This window comes from Lepidochelys olivacea, assembly GCF_965140295.1.
Source record: "Lepidochelys olivacea isolate rLepOli2 genome assembly, chromosome: 9".
Lineage (NCBI taxonomy): Eukaryota > Metazoa > Chordata > Testudines > Cheloniidae > Lepidochelys > Lepidochelys olivacea.
The window spans coordinates 88,197,785-88,218,530 of record NC_140419.1 but is presented as its reverse complement, the minus strand read 5'-3'; the positions used below and the strand labels follow the sequence as shown (position 1 = coordinate 88,218,530).

At 42.2% G+C, this 20,746-nt stretch overlaps 1 protein-coding gene across 1 annotated transcript; it reads left to right on the top strand.

The window, feature by feature from the left end:
• Positions 1-216: 216 nt before the first annotated feature.
• SH2D1A (SH2 domain containing 1A) lies at positions 217-18,802 on the top strand (the record flags this gene model as incomplete). Its single annotated transcript, XM_084640156.1, has 4 exons — positions 217-353; positions 13,547-13,610; positions 17,083-17,218; positions 18,762-18,802. The coding sequence occupies 4 exons, from the start codon at positions 217-219 to the stop codon at positions 18,800-18,802; spliced, it is 378 nt and encodes a 125-aa protein (XP_084496282.1).
• Positions 18,803-20,746: the final 1,944 nt, after the last annotated feature.

The following is a 20,746-nucleotide window of genomic DNA, read 5'->3' as shown; positions in this document are numbered from 1 at the left end:
CTGTCAAATGTCACGTATGCCTTATAGGTGATAGCAGCTCTGGCTGTCAGTATGAAAAGTCTTTAGAGAAGCTCAAGGTGGGAACACATCCTGTTTACATCAAGCATTGAGTGAGCAGCTGGATAGCAGACGAGTGACAGCAGTGAGCTGTGTAACCATCACTAGCACCTCTGGCTAGCTGGGTTCTATCGGGCTCCACTCAGTTGACCTTCAAAAATGGATTCTATGGATGTTTATCATGGGAACATCAGCCGGGAGACTGGGGAGAAGCTGCTGCTGTCTACAGGGATGGATGGCAGCTATTTACTGCGAGACAGTGAGAGCGTCCCAGGAGTGTATTGTCTGTGTGTGCTGTGAGTACAGAGAACCACGGGAGTCTAGGGTCTGCAGCAACACCCCTTACCCGGTGTTTGTCTAAGTCTTGGGGAGCCAAGCTGCCACTTAGAATGCAGCTGCAAGTGGGTCTTATGGGTCTCCATTTGGTGAAGGCTCAGTAGCATGGAGACCTTCTAGTGGGCAGCCAATTCGGTGATCCTGTGGTTTTCCACAGGGATGTAGACCTCCAACTTCTGGGTTCACAGCATGTTTTCTGCCTCATATTACATTTGCCAGTTAGAATGGTCGTCTTCTGGCAGAACATGCAAATACTCCTGTGTCCAAAGCGTTGTGGGGACTTAGCCTTTTAACGCTGACTTCAGGCATGGGAATGGGTAAGGGGTTCTTGGCCCTTTCCAGAAATAGGAAAGCACAGGTTCCTGCCATGGGGCACTTACTCTAAAATGGGACACAAACCAGTGAGCAAAGACAAACAGATCGTGATGATGGGTGGAGAGCAAAAAGGAGGCTATAACAACTTAAGCCATGCTGTTTGGATCGTAAATTGCATGTGCTTCTTGTACATGCTGAATAATTCCTTTGGTTTTGCCTGTTGTCTGTCTTCCTTTTTAATACACCCAATAGCAGTATGGCCCAAAGCCTCCTTTCCCCTGGGGGTTGATATGGAGGAATATTGATGCTTTTCATTCATATATTGAAAGTGAGCGGTTGCCAACATTTCAGGGCCTGATTCTGCCAGCCTTACTACAGCTGAATATAGCCCTGCACACTGGGAGTATTACTACTGATTTCTGAATAAACTACTTTTAAAGTGCATGACATACAAATAGATGGTGACAATTGATCAGTTAGGATAACAGAGTTGGGGCAAAGGGAGGAATTCCTACGAGGTGTCTGTCATAGGTCACCAACTCGGGGAGAAGGCACTGATGAGTTGCTTCTGAACTGGGTATGAGCTGACAAAGGACTTAATATTCATGGGGTATTTGAATGTTAGAAGTATGAGCTCTTTTAGCAAAGGAGGACAGAAAGGTTGAAGAACCCTAAGCATTAGCGTTGTGCATGCACAATGAAGTGCTATGCCACTAAACGAACAAAGCATGGCCAACAGGTCTGTATTGAGAGCTACTTTAAAGAATTGAAGGGGGAGAAGGGGTAGCAGCAACAAGATATGTTAATATCAGAAATTATCTAGACAAAGCAAATGATTATTAGCTAAAAGAACTAAGAAGAGGCTTTTGTCCACGTAGAAAGGATAAGATAGTGAGGGTATTACTATGTCTAAAATAATATTTATACCACACTTTCCACCAAAGGTCTGAATGTGCTTTTCAGCAACACTTGATTTAGCCTTGACTTTTAAACTGTGAAGGATGTGAGTATTATTATCATTTTACAGATGGGCAAACCGAGGCTTAGAGCCACATAAGAAGTGCCCCAGGCCACACAAGAAGGCTGTAGCAGAACTGTAGATACAACCCAGTTCCCTTTTTATCTCTCCTGTTGTGCCTTGATCACAAAGAATCGTCCTGCTTTGCCCTACTAAATGAGAAGGGAAAACAAAGATTAAAGAATTCCAAGTGGGATGACACACCTAATATCTACTTTACCTCAGTCTTTAACAAGACAACAAAAAATTAGGGGAGTAAGAAGTGTATTGAGTTAAAATCTAATGCAGATTTGGGGTAGATATGAAAAGCGGTGATAAGACTCTAGTGAAAGGAGCCAGCTAATAAATAATAAAAGCCCAAGCGTTCTTAAAGAGCTATCAGAGGAAATGGTGAAACAGCTACTTATCATTTGTAGGGTCATCCAGAACAGGTGAGGGATAGCAGGTAATTGGAGAGTCATGTTCAGTATTATCCAGCTTTATGAATAATAAAGCAGGAATCCAGGAAATCAGTCTAGTTAGCCTACATTCAATATTTGAACATATAACAAAGACATGGAGCTGCAAATAATCAGTCGGAGTTTCTGGTGGTATTCAAGGCAGTTTATTTAGGTGAATGATAGGAAGGTCAGGTTTTTAAAGAACAGATTAAGACAGTTAATATGATGCTCATAGGTTCTGAAGACAAACGGGAATGCAATAAACTATAAAGGAGCCTCCTAACTGTGTCCACAAAATTTGCGAACCACAAGTACATGTTTGCATTTAGGGATACATCTGCATGAGCAAAGGGTGAGATGAAAAATTAGTTACTTGTAAACTATAGATAAATAAAGCTTTTATAATCCAAAATATAAGTATTTAGGAAAACTTTTGATACCGTCTAGTGGAGATATCTATCTGAGTAGCTAGAACAATATTGTCTAGTTAACTATGATCTGACATGGATGGAAATCTGGTGGCAGAATCACAGAGATGAGAACTGGGTTCAGAACGATTTAATACAGTATTTCAATAATGAATGTGGTGCAAGAAGTAGACTGTACAGTAATTAGTGTCTGAGGATAAACTCGGAAATAGTGCTCTCAGAGTGGATGATACAAAGAAATTACAGAATGATCTAGCAATGTGATGGTAATTTAGATAAGTGTATGCAATAGACCACTATAGCAGGCAAAAACCGTAAAATAGCAGAGCTGCTCTGCACAGAAGGGGAGAGAAAGCAGACAATGAACCAGAGACTACCGCGTGGTTGGATGCAGATGCTTGCTATAGCAAAAAAAGAACAAATCCTAGACTAGCAAGCAGATGGAGATAGCGCATGTAGGACCAGAATGACAACAGTACATGCTATAAAGCCTTGGCAAAACCAAAAAGAGGTGTGTGTAGACTTTGGGGTTCATCACTACAAAAAAAAAAACCCACTCCCAAACCATTAGTAAACTATAGAATGTATTTCTGTATTAAATTTTGGGGCTGTGATCGTGTCTTCATGCCTGCTTATAAAGCACAAAGACAGTGTTTTCACTATGCAATTAATAACTATTAATAATAATGGTTTTTAACAAAAAACTTTTAATCGGCACTCGGAAACTCTGATGATGGTTACTCTAGGAATACCTAGAGAGCATTTAGGTAGAATGTATACCGCTTACTGGAGATTCAGTCACTATGAAATGATTTCTGAAATGGCGAAGCAAAGCCTGTAAGTAAATGAAGAGATGTCATCATGCATACTGGAGCCAACCCCCCCAAAAAGTATATATTTTCTGTGAGAAATTTGAAATGAACTGAAAAGTTTTTGTAGTGACAAATTTTTTTTGATTAAATGAAAACCACAAAATTGATTTCAAGATTTTCAGTCTTTCCCTTTCTCTCTCTCCCCCCACTTCCACTAATTACAGTATGGAGGGGGAAAAATTGGGGGGAGGGAATGTTGAAAAAACAGAAAATTTTGATCCAGGCAAAAAATTTCCTCAAAAACCCATTTGTCACTGAAAAATGTTTTGATGAAAATATTGTAGCTAACTCTAATAAACATGGATGGCCGATCCTGTGCACACCGCTGCCAATGTGAAGTCAGTTTTGGGTGTGTAATGACAGCAGCATGACCCCAAAGGCTTTAGAGTCTTTCCAAAAAGTTTCAAATGTTCCTTATGCCCTTTTTCCTCCCTAAACATTTTGGCTGACTTTGAATATAAGAAAGGCAGCAACGGCTGTGGTCAGTCTCGGCTGCCTCCTAATTAAAATAAAAACCTGACCGTAAGCAGAGTAATGACCTTGGAAAGGGAGACAAATCAGACTCCACACAATTCATAAGGGATTTTGCTATTGCCATTGAATTGACATGGAAGGTGATCAGATACCATGGTTATTGGTGGCAGGCTAAAATTCCTTAGATAACTGAAGCGGCTTTGATAATTGGGACCCTGTTTGATAAACATTTATGAAGGAAGCTTTTCTTTCCCGCTGCTCTGTTCCACAAAAGTACTAGTCCTCTGTTTTGATAGAGAGCTGCTTTCTTCCAGTTCCCCTTCAGTTCAAGCCCGGACTGAAGTGCCCTAAGTCACTGTATGCTGACGAGAGCCCACAAGCCTTCAAAGAGAGAGCTGTTTTTGTCTGGCTGTGGCAAATCACAAAGACACACATTCTTTCATTGATATTTTAAGACCACAATGATGAAGGGAAACTGTTCATACAGCAGTAAGGTAGGTTTTGGTTTGCATTGGGGTCTCCCATAGCTCTTGTAAATACCGATGCTCCCTGCAATCTTCTGCAACATTTTAAAATGAGGTGCTCCTCCTGGGCCTGCCTACACTATGACTTCTTTAATAACATTATTAAGCAAATAACGTTGATTACTGCAAGAGTAGGTGTACGGCTGCATGTTTCATATACGTTAGCCCAGGAGCGCAAAGATTTCAATTAATGATCTTTTGATCATGTTGAAAACTGAAATGTTTCTTGCTGGTCTTCAAAATTAGGATGTTTATGAATGAATTTTTTAAAGAAACAGTTCCATTGGGTAAACCAGTTGGATACTGCAGACAACGCTACAAGATTTTATCATTAGATCTTGATTTTTTTCTTATGAAGATCTTTCTTTGCGAGCAACACGTTCTGTTCACAGACATCTTGGATTCCTGTCTAAGTATCCTGTTTGACATTTTTAACACACAGAGACTGTCTGCACACATTGCTCCTAATGAAGACAATGGGGAATGCAGGACACAAGAATGGGCTTATTTTTAAACCGGGCCTGCAAAATTTGTGACTATACCTGTGGGTGCAGATGGTCCCTTCACCCTTACAGATACGTGTATGCCTGTACAAAGACAAGTAGCTGCATGTGCAAATTGGTAAAGCCAATGCTAAGTATACTCCTACCGTATTTAGATTTGGGGGCTCAAAATTTGTAGGAGAATGTCTCAAATGAATGTGAGTAGTTATTTCAGTCCTCTAAATATTGATTAGAATGGCAGCTTAAGCTAAATATGACATCACTTTTATGCTGTGCTTTCAAATGATTTTTTTGAAGTCAACCATTCATGTACCATACTGCATTAAACCTTTAGGGAATAATTAGCAGCTAGAGTATAAAACTGTTTGGAGCTCTTGGAGCACTGATAATGGTGACAAGACTGACTCCCTTCTAATCAGCTTTAATTTTCTCTATTTGTTCCATCATCATAACCATAGTATCTTAGTTTCTTGGCGTATTTAAGTCCAGTCACTGTGCCAAAACTTTCCAGTACGGTAAGCACATCAGCTACGCATGGTGAGGGTGAATTCAGGATCATGAATCAGCCTTAACGTTGCATTTCTTTTATTTTCCATTTAATATTCTTGATGGAAATTGCATAGTAATTGCATTTATTATAGCAAGGCACATAATAATCATCATATTTTAAAATGTCACAGAACAAAAATTTCTTGGCAATGAAACTTCTTCCATTCAAGGTTAGCATTGTAAATAGCATTCACCATTTTCTTGTGTAAGAAAATTCTTCACAGTACATTGGTAAATTCTACTGAAGTGAATATTTCAACCTTCCCAACTCATTGGAATGAAGATCATCGTCAAGAATAATTTTTTGATGGATTTTATATAATTGAAATATTTTTGTGACCATTCCAATAAGACACAGGCTTTCTGAGTCCTGGATAATTATGAGAGCTGGTAGAAAATTTTCCGATAGCACTTCTTTTAGAAAATGTTCTTTCACTGAAATTTTTCTTGGGAATCTGTTGATCGTAATGAAATTTCACTAAAAACATTGAAATGAAACAGTTTGATAGTGTCCAAACGTTCCATTCTCTCACTTTTGGTATGGAATGTTTAAATTTTTAATTGCGAAACACATTTGCATTGAGAAATGTATTTTATTTTAATATTTAAAATAAAAAAACAATAATTTCATTGAAACAAAATATTTCAATTGACCCAAAGTGAATTTTTTTCAAAAATTTTATTTTGCAGAAAAATTAGACACTTTTTCTCCTTTGTAACAAAAACAAATTTCAGAATCGCAGAATTTCATGGGAAATGGAAATTCCAGTTCCTGCGCAACTCTAACAATCACCATGCAATACAAGTCAGCAGAAGAGAGAGTAGCTGAGAAAGTGAAGTTAAAATCCAGATTAGGTCTAGTCTAGACTTTGGAGGTTCACGATTGAGGCAGAATCACTGGTAGGGTTTGGGATTAGTAAGTAAGAATTTTCTATTTTCTTCAATGAGAAACAACAAAAGTGAAGAGTACTTGAGACAACATGGGTAATCTCTCCTCTGTAACAGGCTACATCTGAACAGAACATTAAAAATGCAGGTGCATCAAGCAGAACAACAGACACCTAGAAATGTAAAGATGGGTCCATCACAATTCTCATAAGTCTGGCCGACACTAAAATAAATCCACTGAATCATCCATTGTTGTGAGATTTCTGCCTTCTTGGGATAAAATCTCAAAAGAAATGCTCGTTTGTGAGATTTTGCTGCTCAGAATCAGAAAGTTGAGTCCCTTTTAATTTTTCAATCTGACTCTAAACCAAATCCATGGATTTGTATCTGACTGTATTTCCCAAATTTGAAGAAGTTCATATTCAAGGTATTGGTTTGGGCAGAGGCTGGGCCAGATAGGTTTAGGATGCATGCTCTGGACTCAGAAAAAGGAATGACAAGCCAATGGTCACAGGGATGCTGCCTTCAGATGTTGTGAGGGGCTCAAGAGCCTGTAGAGAAAACTGTAAAGTCAGAGGATCTCCAATTTTTTTTGCCAAGATGTGACATGCTCAGACCTAAGCTGGTTACAGACCAGAAAAGGAGAGCATACAGTTCAGTTGATCTAGGGCAGTCAAGCGATTAAAAAAATTAATCACGATTAATTGCACTTTAAACAATAATAGAATTCCATTTATTTAAATATTTGTGGATGTTTTCTACATTTTCAAATATATTGATTTCAGTTACACCACAGAATACACAGTGTACAGTGCGGGGTCATCATCCGAGACTGCTATAACATGAAATATATGGCAGAATGCAGGTAAAATGGAGCAGGAGACGTACAATTCTCCTCCAAGGAGTTCAGTCACAATTTTAATTAATGCATTTTTTTAAATAAGCGTGATCAGCATGGTACTCTATATTTTAATAGTGAAATGAATCACAATTAATTTTTTTAAGCATGATTAATATTTTTGAGTTAATTGCGACTTCCAGGAAGTGTCTGCCAGGTCCCTGCAGGAAGCTCCGCGCGCTGCCCCCGTGCCTGCAGGTGCTGTCCCCGCAGCTCCCATTGGTCACAGTTCCCGGCCAATGGGAGCTATGGAGCTGGCACTGGGGGTGGGGGCAGTGCACGGAGCCCCTGGCCACCCATGTGCCTCGGGGCTGCAAGGACCTGGTGGCCCCTTCCTGGAGCCTCGCGGACCTAGGTCAGGCAGGGACCCTGCCGTAGCCCCGGCTCCCCATTGTGCTGACAACGGGACTTTTATTGGCCCAGTTGGCAGTGCAGACCGGAGCCACCAGGGTCCCTTTTTGACTGGGCATTCTAGTCGAAAACCGGACGTCTGGCAATGCTATATGTTACTGAGTTGAAGGTACATAATCAAGTTAGAGGTTATGTGCAAGGTGGTTTAAATTACATGTCGGTAAGACTGGGTTAGAGAGTCTAAACTGGTGTAACGTATAAGTCAAGGGGCCAGAAAAGAGAATGGTCAACCAGCAAAAGCAACTTCCAGGAAGGAACTGTAAGCTAACTTAGGCCTTCCCCCCCTAATTTAACTTACACCTCATTCTGGCCTCTCCATGAGTAAATTACTCCCAGTCAACCTACTTACAGACATACATCTTATTACATCCTTAAACCATGCTAAGGATGCAACATCAAGAACTCATAAGTTTGACCATACAACCTTGTGCATATGCATTATGACACAGTCTTTAATTACATGCTCACATATTTTTACACAGTATCCCTGCCTAATTCATTGCACAGGGCAGGCAATGCTCATTGAATCAGCAGCTCTTCAATATTTTCTTTTCTTTTCATGGTTCAGGGTGTGGCCTCCAAGCCTTATTTATTGCATGCTATTCAAACTCTGCTCTGAAGACAGACTTATTAATTTGAACATGGGCTTTTCGATGGCACTCATCATTATATTATCTGAGTCCATCACACGCATGCATTAATTCATCTTCAGCACACACACATGAAATGAGAGGATGATATTATCCCTTTTTTGTAAATGGGGATTTGAGACACAAAAACATTAAGACCAAAAGTATCCACTAGCTTTTGGTGCCCAATTTGAGATACCTCAGCTCAGATTTTTTAGGGTATTTAGCATTATATAGGACTTTATATGTTTATAGCACAGCTTCCATTGACTTCATTTGCAGCTGAGTGCGTTCAGCGCATCTGTCCCCTCCATCTCCAAACCTAAGCGGCATTGCAACCATGTGGGCCAGGTTGCAATGCCTTGAGTGAGGAGCTGGGCCCACAGGAGCCACTGCTGCGATAGCTGCAGATTTTATTAAAATTCTCAGTGATTGTGAACATCATGACCTCTGTGCCAAAAGCATAGCCTTAATCATAATATGCACAGAGGGGCCGAATTAAAATCGCACAAACAGCCTTAATTCTGGCATTGCCTAACTTTTGAGTGCTTGACTTTGCAATTTTAATGTTCGTTTCGCACAGGTTTTTTTGTGTGTGAAATTGTTTAGGTTCTTAAAAAAGCAAACTGAAAAAAAAAATCCATCACTATACGGACACTCACACGAGTCATCAGCAGGAGGAAATCCTTAGATCCACCACACAGACTTCTGGCACCTGAGCGAATGGAGTAGCTGGTAGCCGTAGTAGGTTGTTATTTGCCAAGACCAGAGAAATCTTGGGTTCCAGTCTGTTCTGGAGGGAGTATGACCTAGAGGTCACAACTCCTTCTGCCTAGTTTCCCCACAAGTCTGACCCTTTCTGTTCCTATCCCAGTCATGTCTCTTTTCCCTGTCACCTCATCCCAGTCCCAGTCTTCCCCTACCCCTGTTTCCTCTGACCTCAGTTTCCTTGGCTAACCAATCTATCTTCCCTCCCTACACCTTCAGCTGCTCCTACGCCTGGTTTTCCCCCAACCCCTGTCAACTCCCAGGTCCAAGCTACCCCCACCCTCTCCCAGTCTTAGGCTCCCCTCCCACAGGCTCCTTGTCTGTCTACTCCTCCACCATCTTCCCCATCTGGCTCTTGTTCCCTCCTCATTACAATCAGACAACATCCTCTTCCCTGCTGCCAGGGTCCTAATGGGCAGCACAGAGGTTACAGGAGAGACAGTCTCCCACTTCTTAGTTTCGGTGTCCAGCATCACATGGACCACAGCAGCTGCTTGCAGCAAATGCAGTGAAAAGCCTGCTCAGCCCTGTATCCCCAAGATAGAGCATACTCAGTGTATATAGAATTGTGAGAATTTAGCAGCCAAACAAACAAGTCTCGACTGAGCACGTGTGAACTGCAATTTTTCAAAGGCTTATAACCTGGCCAAAGGTAGGTGGTTTCCCCTGGGGTCAGCAAAAGGCACATTCTTGAAACAAAGCTAATCCTCCCATCAAATTCAATGGATGGAGGCACTCGAGCCACCTAACAAAATGGTTATAAGATTTTTTTTTTTAACCTGGACCAAACAATGTATTTTTCCCTGATTGCATTCTCAGGAGCAGCTGAACCTTTTTTTGGCAAAACGTCCCCAAAAAATTTAGCTTGAGGCAGATACCCAACATGGAACATCAGTTTGAATGGTTAAAATCTGGCGAAGTCATAAGTAACTGAAAACAGGGATATACTGTAGGAAGGGAGGGCAAGCTTAGCTACATGCAGCACTGCCAGCTTGGCCTAACTCATCGGTTATGGATTCCAAGGTGACGTGTTAATGTCTAAATAGCCTGCCAGTTCATAGGAACTGATACTGCAAACTCAAATAATTCTGGACAGAGCTATATTTAAGGAGACAGCATTTAATGTCATTTATTGCTGAGTTTGCTCTTTTCAGTTGAGTTTTGGGCCTAAAAATGAATAAACTTTAGTTGAATAAAATTTCCCAACCAAGGTACAAAACATTTCGCAATTATTTCAAAACATACCATGCTGTTAAAATGTCATGGTTAAATTATAAATTGCAGCAAATGGCTAATATCCTCCAGCTATTTCAACAGTGGAGAAGATTGCAATTATTCACCTGTTAAAGTAAATGTGGCTGTAACACATTTGAACACAGCTGAACAGGGAGGAGGGGGAGGCTAGGTAGGCAGATGCTGTCTCAGTGTATCATCTGCACGAAAGGCATTTGCAGCTCTTTGGGGGGCATACTCTAAAGGAAAAAACACATCATATAAAGCAAAGTATAGTTTCTGTAGTAGAAACTTTTCTACGCTTTCCCCTTGACAGAGTTTTCCTAGTTATGGTATCAAAGTAGAAACTGCTTTCAGCAGGAATCAAAGCGACCTTTTGTTCGACAGATTTTATATCTATCGCTCTATCCAATGTGAGATGGGATGTTAACTAGCTATCTCCTTTTCTACAAGCAATATCCAGCACGGTACTTTTAGCCAGAATTATTTTCTAAGCCATCTCATGAGCAATTAGGAGTTATAATGTCTTTTGTCTCTGATCAAGAAGCTGGGCAAGTGACCTTGGTTTACCATGGTGCTGCTCCATACTTCATTCCATGGAGTTTCACCAGCGTAAAACTGGGGAATTGCAGGGATGAATCAGGCCCACTGAGTACAACAGTCAATGCTCCAGTCATCACTTTGTTGAGAGTGTTGCAATGTGGATCCAGATTTCACATCGCCTAAACTTCAGGGATGTTCAGACCTGGGCTTTTCACTTGTGCCATTTTAGAGACAGGAGCGGGGCAGGCTGAGGGCCTGGAGGGTTGGATGACTAGGAGGGTTCACAGGGTCTTCCGCACCAACCCTGCAGAAAATGCTTTTTGCACAGGGGAGCCACCTGCTGGCTGAGGCATCCCTGACTGCTCAGTTCTGTTGGTGCTGTCCCGTCAGGGAGCTAAGGCAGAGTTGCAGAGGTCCCCAGAGCAAGGCCAGTGCATAGGAACCCCGTGTGGAGTGCCCTTCTCCTGACTCTTCCATGGGACATGGGGTCAAACACCACCCCAAAGGGAAAAATTGGGAGGAAGCTCCATGAGAGAACCCCAAGAGCTGGCTCTCTCCCTCACCTGTGTCCTCCCGCCAGGAGTTTTTCTGTATCAGGGACTTGCCCTAGTCCTGAGACAAGAGTGCAGGTTTTGATCTGATGGCATGTAGCTCATTTGCCTACAAGGATACATTGTGTAAGAGAAAGGATATGCCTGAGCCTGTCAAACTAAGAGTAGTTCCAGCCTGAGCTGATTTAGCGAGAGAAAACTGAGCTGACAGCTACTGGGGAAACACCTCATTCAGTGTGCTAAAAGACTGCCTACGTGTACCTTATATCTGGTTTTACTGGCATAGGGTACCTAGGTGCGTGGGCGGGGAAAGTAGAGAGTGGATGGGAGCTGTGCTACACACTCACAACTTTAAAAACAAGCAGCCTGTCTGCCTGACCCTAAACATTAATGTGAGACAGGTTAAATCGTGAACCTTTGTTTAAAACATCTGGGGGCTGCTGCCATGCAACGGTGAGGGGGAACTCAGCGCATCAAAATCAGGTTGTGGGCAAACTGAAGGTAGAACGTGCTTTAAAGTGGTAATGAAGTTCCTGCTGTTTAACAGAAAGTTTTACGATAAGATCATAATCGTTAAGAAAACAGGTATCAAAAGTGCTATAATTCATTTAGCTGAGACAAAGACCTTGAATAAGAGTTGTTTTCTGGGACGATCTAGAGAAAGGTGCGGTTCAACATGCAATTCAGCATAGACACAATGGGCCAGAGCCTCATCTTCAAAGGCACTGACGTCAGCGTAGCTTCACCAGTCTGCACCAGCAAATGATCTGGCCCAATGAACCTGATTTGCCACTGCTTTGCGCCGTGCGTATGCATTCACAGCTGTGCAACGTTACAGTCCAAGGGGTATTAATGTGGGCAAATCAAAACAGGTATTAATGACTTCCTAGTTTGGTAAATTACTTCCAATAACTAGAAACATTTCTGAGGGGATCAAAATGGATTTTCAGAAATCAGGGCTTGAGTTGCAGTGACACATGACATGGCGCATAAGCAAATGTGTTCATGTAGCTGTGTCATTTATGACTTCTATTATTCGGTAATGACTACTGTGATATCGTGTATAATTGGAAAGAGATGTAATATGTACCTGCGTTCTGAAAAATGGCTAATGCTGGAATAGTTAATAATGCATAATGTCTTGGTGGAAATGCCAGATTAGTGTAAATTTATTTCATTTTCTGAATGCCTTGGGCCTGATTCTCCATTGCCCTGCATCTTGTATAGTCAGTTCCAACTTTGCACAATGGGTGTAAAACACCACCGGTCTGATCTGTTACCATTTACTTTAACTTTGCACAGCAAGTAGTTTACACATGTAGCATGTCACTGACATCTGTCACTCTGCTTTTAAGTCACATCTTTGAACCTTGGCTTATATATACAAGATCATGTAAAGTACTGGGCTCCTTCTAGCATGATTGACTCCAGACATCAGTTGATGTCTATTTTCAGAGGTCCCTGAATGGAAACTGTGTCTAAAATAGATGGAAGATTTCATGATCTCATAAAGTGATCAGTGTTTCCAGGAGACAATGACCTTGGAACAGTCCAGGATGGAAGTGCAAAGGCAGACCTTTGAGGGTTAGGAATGCATTAGCTAGACAAACTCTAAATTGCCTTGATATTGTGGTTTTAGATTTCTAAATAAAATACATCCATGGCATAGCACCTGGGAACATTTGCAGTTTAAAAAAAAAAATCACTTAGCAGAATCGTCATCTAGTAACGATACGTATTCTGTTCTAATTCCACACGAAGTGTGTCCGATACATAAATAAGCGTGCAAAAGGTCACTGATGGAAAGTTAAAACATTTACGCAGGTTTCATGGTTTTTAATATGGAGAAACTGTAGATCTCGCAGACAGACAGAGATGGATCAAACAACGCCCCCCTCCTCCAAGTCCTAATTCAGTGCAATTCTTGGGATTCAAACATAGCTTGCTGAGCTGGGTCCAAATTTTTCATTTCTAAATATAGGCTACATCGACTAATTTATTGCTAAGGAAAGGAGCTTATCAAATGAGCTAATTCCAGCATTACAGAGCAACTGTATACTAAACCGGACGATAGACATGACTAATAAATACATGTTGATTCTTTCACAGATATAAGGGTTATGTTTATACCTACAGAGTGTCCAAGACAGATACAGGTTCCTGGAGTGCCGAGGTATGTATTGCTCCTTCTCTTCTAAAAGTTCCCACAACTGAGCATAGGTATTGATTTCAGGAAATACATCCGGATTATTCACCTTTCTGCAATATCTGATTCTCATGTAATTTAATCGGTCTCAAGTGAGCCCATCACTGGTGCCAAGTCTGACAATTTTGAATGCACAAATTCATTCTGTTACAGTTCAGCTGTTACAGAAGGCACCAGTGCACTATTTTGCAGCATTTTAAATGGCAGAAATATTGTGTTTTCATATTTTGACAGGCACAGTCAATATTAATTTCTCTTCTGCCAAACATGCCATTAATACCAAAATATTCAAAGCAATTCCTTATGATTTACAATGTTTTAAACTTAATTTCTTGACAGATTGTATTTATCAATAGTACAAGGACTGGTGTAGCAGTAGGTGCAATAACAACAGTGATTTAAGTTCAAGGCATAATTTAGGTTCATGTGAATACTAATCCTTATTTATTTTCAGAACTTCCTGTTCTTTGGATGTAGTCAGCATATTAATTCATAATTAGCTTTCAGTTTGCACATAAATGAACACTGATTTACAAACGTTAAAATATAATTTAACAGGGTTAATTCTGCTGGCAAAATTAGAGCAGAATTGTTGTTCTGCACTGGAAACACCTGGACCAGATTCTGATGTCAGTTAGGACCAAACCCTGGAGCTGAATGTGCTTCACACCCATTCCTGATTTAAAAAAAAAAAATTACTTTCTCATCACTGTGCAAAGAGCTAAAACAAGCCCCGTGCTCCACCTGTGTTTAAATACAGGGACTTGACTGTACATGCTTGCATTGGCTTCAGTGGGCGTTTTGCCTGTGGTGGGGCATAGGGGAAGGCCCTAGTATTGGATCTGAAATACAGACCATGAGCAAAAAGAAAAGGAGTACTTGTGGCACCTTAGAGACTAACCAATTTATTAGAGCATAAGCTTTCGTGAGCTCAAACAGTTATTTGTTCCAAAACAGGGAGACTTGCTAAGCCCCAAATCTGAGGTGGTAAGAGTTAATTCAATAAACCAGATGCTGGCCTGGCTTACCGCATGTACAAATCCACTGGCCTCAGGGGAAGAGGGTGTATGGGCTCTAGGCCAAGGCAAACTTTACCTCATTCTGTTCCTTTTCCTGAAAGGAAACTGGTACTTTCATGAGCTGTTGGAACTCATGGGTGAAAGAGCAGAACTTGCTGAGGGACAGGGTGGTGCCATGCGGTAGGATGGGCAGTACCAGTACATTTTTGGCAGGATCAGGCTGGAGCACCGGCAAAGCAAAGCCTTCATTGGGGAATGGGGTGAAGCAATTCCCTAGCTAGCTTCATCTCTCCCTGTGGTAGTAGAAAGGGAGCTATCAAGGCGGCACCAGACAGCATGCTCCTCCAGCAGCAGCAATGAGGAGGAACACTCATGGTGTTGGATCCTCCCCTCTGGCAACTGGAGATCCTGGGTGCTCCCTCAAATCATTAGGGAAATGGGTGCTGAGTAGATATGGCAGGCTAAACTCTGCCCTCATTGAATTTGCCTTACTCACTACAGCATTTGGCCCCCACCCAGCTGCCTCCGTTCTCTTCTGTCTTGCTGAGGTTTGAAAGAACCAAGAGCAAAGCCTCACAAGAGACCATTTCAAAGTACTGACCCTCAAATCCGGGCCCCCACAAAGTCAGTAGCAAACCTTCCATTATGTTCAGTGGAGCAAGGATTTCGCCCACTGGAGGTTTGTAGGATCAGGTTTACTCTTGCTGATGCTGAGAGTGCCTTCCTGTGCTGCCCTGTCCTTCCACCCCACCTCCGTGGGAGTATAAGTGGCGAGTACCACAACTGCTTTCCCCCAAAAGGCTGGGTGAGGAGAGTGTTCAGGCCCAGCCAGAGTTGCAAAAGGGATGTGACGAATCATTTAAAAGTTGCTTTAGATGTCTAGTAAAAGCCCTTGAAGATAGAGATATGCTGTGATGGGCATCTGCAAAGATTAATTGAGAAGGATAGACAAAGTGATTTGAATAAAACCAGGTAACAGTTTGCAGAGCCCCTTGATACAAAGAAATGAGAGATGTGACTAGTTAACAGATGCGCAAAAAGGAACCAAACACTCCAGAAAACTTTTATAAGCGGCCTGGATCCATGTTAATATTTACAGTCAGAGGAACATCATCATGGGTGCTAGGTCCTCCTCTGGAGCACATTACCAGTGAGCTGGAACCATAGCATAGGCATTCTCTATCAATAACTTAATGAACATCATGGTATGCTGACTGCCCATGGTGATGCTTTTAAGAGCCTGGGAAATGAGATTAATGAGCCGGAGACTAAAATAGGATCACTAGCAGGACTCAGAGGTGGCAGATTGGAGGGCTGAAGTGAGCTCTCAGTGTGATGAAACTTCTACCAGTAGCACTGGAGAATTGTCTGTGTAATTGTTATTGCTGCTGAAGGCACGAAAGGGGAGCTTGTTTTTCCTGACCCCAGCTGGAGCTCGTATTACAGCTGGAGGTCAATTTTCTTCGTGGCCTTTTGCTTTGTAAAGTGAGCAAAGGAAGTCCTTGACAGAGGATAAATATGGAATTCCCCGCATGGTGTCTTTTTAGAGTCATTGTCCTGACTGTAGCAATACTTCAATGGCAGTTGTGTACTTATCTTGAGTGAAGAACAGGCCCTCTCAGACTCTTGCCCTTCCTCTACCACCTCATTGCCAATTCCAGGAACCACCAGAAGAGAGCTTGATGGTGCTGAAGTCCCGTCACTTTCACAGTGTGAAACCAAGATCACAACGACCTTGCTAGACTGAGGGCTATGCTTACTTGCTGTCCTTGTCTAGTGTCATCGTATCTAGCTATTTCCTTTCACTCTTCCTGTACAATAGAAGATCTCACAGATGTATCAGGAATCACTCTAATACTCCTAGGATTTTTTAAAAATCAACATTTCTTAGTCTGTTCCTGCAGTTTTTATTTCAGCAAAATTTTAATTGACATCAGTGGGAGATTTGCCCAGTAAGCACCACAGGATCTCATCTGTATTGACTGCCAAGGCTTTATTCTTCAGGATGGTTATTAACAGATAGCTCTGTCTAACTGCAGTGGCCATTTTAGTGAATATAATGGGTCAATGCCCTCCCTGTTGTACCCCCCCCGAAATTACTGGAGGTACGTTAGGGATGCAGCTGATCTGCATGGCTGCCCTGTGAGATTGTGGCAGTAGGTAGAGCCAGTGGGCATGCAGTGCAGAGAACAAGCTTAGCTAGTACCAAATCATACCTTTCAAATGGCTGGCTATGCTCCTGGGAAAGGGAGAGGAGAGAGGACAGCTCCAACAAATCTAAGTTGGCTCTGAGAACGGACTTCTCTTCTTGCTGATGTTTTTACATTTGTGGAAACAATGCTGTTATATAACACCTCCTGGGTAGTGGTGTTCCTCTGTAGCCTGTTGTTTGGGTAATTTGTTGATCTCTCACTTTGCAGACTGCACCTGGGGTCCACAGACGACTGTTCCGGAAAGTACACAACCTAATTACAGCATTCCAGAAGCCAGAACAAGGCATTATAACTCCTCTGCAGCATCCAGTAGTGAATGCTGCGAAAGCCAAGCACCCACAAGGTACTGAGAGGAGCACTTGGGATCAGAATGGCACGGGCCTGTGGAGATTGCCATCAAATGTGCTAAGGGGCAAGATCCAGTCTCTGACCGTCCCCAATCCAAAGGCATGCATGGTATAAAGGGCTGTGTAGCACTAGTTCAGTGCTACTAAGCAGCAAGGGACAGGTCGTCTGCACCACATGTGCACTCCAGAGCTACATCCATGATAGCAGAAAAGGGTGGGGCAAGGGTGAGGCTCTATTGACCTGCTTCCCTTAAAAGATTGTGAGGAGCTAAAGCAACAGCTGCACAATGGCTGGGCTGGTATGAATCATAGAATCATAGAATATCAGGGTTGGAAGGGACCTCAGGAGGTCATCTAGTCCAACCCCCTGCTCAAAGCAGGACCAATCCCCAATTAAATCATCCCAGCCAGGGCTTTGTCAAGCCTGACCTTAAAAACTTCTAAGGAAGGAGATTCCACCACCTCCCTAGGTAACGCATTCCAGTGTTTCACCACCCTCCTAGTGAAAAAGTTTTTCCTAATATCCAACCTAAACCTCCGCCACTGCAACTTGAGACCATTACTCCTTGTCCTGTCCTCTTCTACCACTGAGAATAGTCTAGAACCATCCTCTCTGGAACCACCTCTCAGGCAGTTGAGAGCAGCTATCAAATCCCCCCTCATTCTTCTCTTCCGCAGACTAAACAATCCCGGTTCCCTCAGCCTCTCCTCGTAACTTATGTGTTCCAGACCCCTAATCATTTTTGTTGCCCTTCGCTGGACTCTCTCCAATTTATCCACATCCTTCTTGTAGTGTGGGACCCAAAACTGGACACAGTACTCCAGATGAGGCCTCACCAATGTCGAATAGAGGGGGACGATCACGTCCCTCGATCTGCTCGCTATGCCCCTACTTCTACATCCCAAAATGCCATTGGCCTTCTTGGCAACAAGGGCACACTGCGGACTCATATCCAGCTTCTCGTCCACTGTCACCCCTAGGTCCTTCTCCGCAGAACTGCTGCCTAGCCATTCGGTCCCTAGTCTGTAGCTGTGCATTGGGTTCTTCCATCCTAAGTGCAGGACCCTGCACTTATCCTTATTGAACCTCATCAGATTTCTTTTGGCCTAATCCTCCAATTTGTCTAGGTCCCTCTGTATCCTATCCCTGCCCTCCAGCGTATCTACCACTCCTCCTGGTATGCTCCAGCTTCCCTCCATCCTGAACACCCCAGGCCTTTGGGCAGAGAGAATTCTGGCTTGTTTGCTTCTATTAACCCGTGGCATTCACTACAACAGCATGCATGCACCTCCTAAAGTCTGAAAAATTGGTATCTTCCTAGCACCTAGTCTAGATTGTGGGGTCTGGATGGATGCCTTGCGGTGCTAGCTAGGGAATTTATATCCAACTGCAGCGTTCTATGTGAATATATTTCTTTTACATCAATGATAGACAAGATGTAGTTAACCCCCATGCCTCCTAGTAAATACAAAGACTATGAGCTTTCGCCTTCTTGCGGAGTTCATCTTTTTAATATGTTTGTTGTTGTTTTTTTGTAGGAAAAAAAGATGAACGTGACTTTTATTTGCATCCTTCATGAAGACACGTCCCAGAGTTTGAAGTAATTTAAATAGGCTTTTATACGTCTTTTTTTGTAGACACTCCAGCACAATATGCTGTAGATTATAGACATTACAACTCTGTGAGTTTTCTTGTAATATTTTCAGAAATGTATGTTTAATGCAACTTCTAGTCTGCCGTTTAAGAGATTGGCATGAATCTGTTTTTTTTTTTTTTTTACAAAGATATGGGAGAAAAATAATGAGCAATTGGATGACTTAATACTTTCATTTTCTGTTGGTTTGGGTTGAGAGTTTTCTATTTGAATATTAGTTAGTCTTTTTACATGAAGTTACTTTAGTGTTTGATTTCTAATTGAAATTCAGCCCAGCACAAGTCCTAAGTATCACTTAAGACCCATGTGTGGCCACAGAATAGTGGCTTTTATATTGCAGATGCCTTGTGCTGGCTCTCTGCTCAAGGATGAGTTTCACACCAGAAGCAAATTTCAAAGGTGCAGGCCTGTGTATTCCCAGGAGTCGAATTTTAGGTTGGTTTCATATGCATCATCCACTTCTTTCTGGGTGTGCTGGCATGCTTGTCCAATCAGGGAAAATAACATGTACTATCTGCCCAATCTGAACAATTAGAACTGACCAGCAATGTAGCAAATTCAGTCTGTGAGCCAGCCAAAGTTTAAAAAAATGTGTTGAATCTTTTTGAGCAACAAATGAATTTGAGGAAATTGTTTACAGATATTCTGTGAGCTGGAGAAAGGTGGCTAACTTTGTCCAAAAAATTATCCTTTCCATAGGATTTGTACTGCTCTTCCTTTTATTTCTGGGTGCCTGTGACGGTGGCATCTAGATGCCAAACTGTCCTCCATTATTGTGACTCCAAATCTAAGCAACTACCCTTACTCCAGCCTCTGATGTCACACAGAAATTTTCAAGACAATCTGAGTGTGCATGTGGATTTTAGAACAATTCGAAAAAATGTCTGTTAAATAGCAAGCTCATCTCAGTCTTAACTATAAGGAGGGCACTGCCCATCTATAATTAACAAAGAATGGGAAACTATTTTGAATAGATTTAAACTTTTATCATACTGGGCATTTCAGAAAACAATAATCATTTTTGTTTTGCAGCATTGCCAATGCCAAGTGGCCAAAAAACCGTGACTCTATGTCCTTCCCCCCCAAAACATTGTGAGACTGACTTAAAAATCATCAGCGTTTTTTAAAATAATAGTATATTTGGGTCTCTTTTTGCCTTCTCATGCTTGAGCCTTTAGGGGGTCATGATTTTTAATCCACAACTTTGAGAGCTAGAAACTTACTTTTTCTTAAATAAAAGCTGGGGTAATGCACATTGTGAGACTTTTGATAAAAATCCCCAGAGATGGCAGCACTGGCTAACTAGGGCTTTTTCACTAGCTGCTGAATGATTAGGGTTTTCAGCGACTCGCTTGGACAAAAACAACGTTGTGAGAAAACATTGGGCTGCAAGTGAAGGTGGGGGGGCCTATCCAGTCCACCTGGCACGCTGCCGCCCTTTGGGCCGTGGCAAACTTCTGATGTGCTAGCTGAGCCTAAGTATAGTGCTTAAGAGAGTTTGAACTTCTTACTGCAGTCACAGTTTAGGCCCTGGGGAGGACTGAAGTGACTGGGGGATGGAAGGTCCTGCACCTCCCTTCCCCCACCATAATTTGTTCCCTTCTTTCTGTCCGTCCTTTTAGTCTACATGCAATAGATGGTTGCAGTCATGCTATGCAGGACTTTTTGGCCACCAGCACTGCCCTCTGCTGATACACTGGCTGATACACTGGTCCTGTCCAGTTAGCTCTGCCATGGTTTATACACCACTGTATGATGTACTCTCACATGCATGAACTTCCTGATTGCCCTAAAATGACTGAGTAATCAAGCTTCACTTGGCCATGCTGTGTGGACACTGGGGAAGATGCTGTCGTTAAGTATATGTGC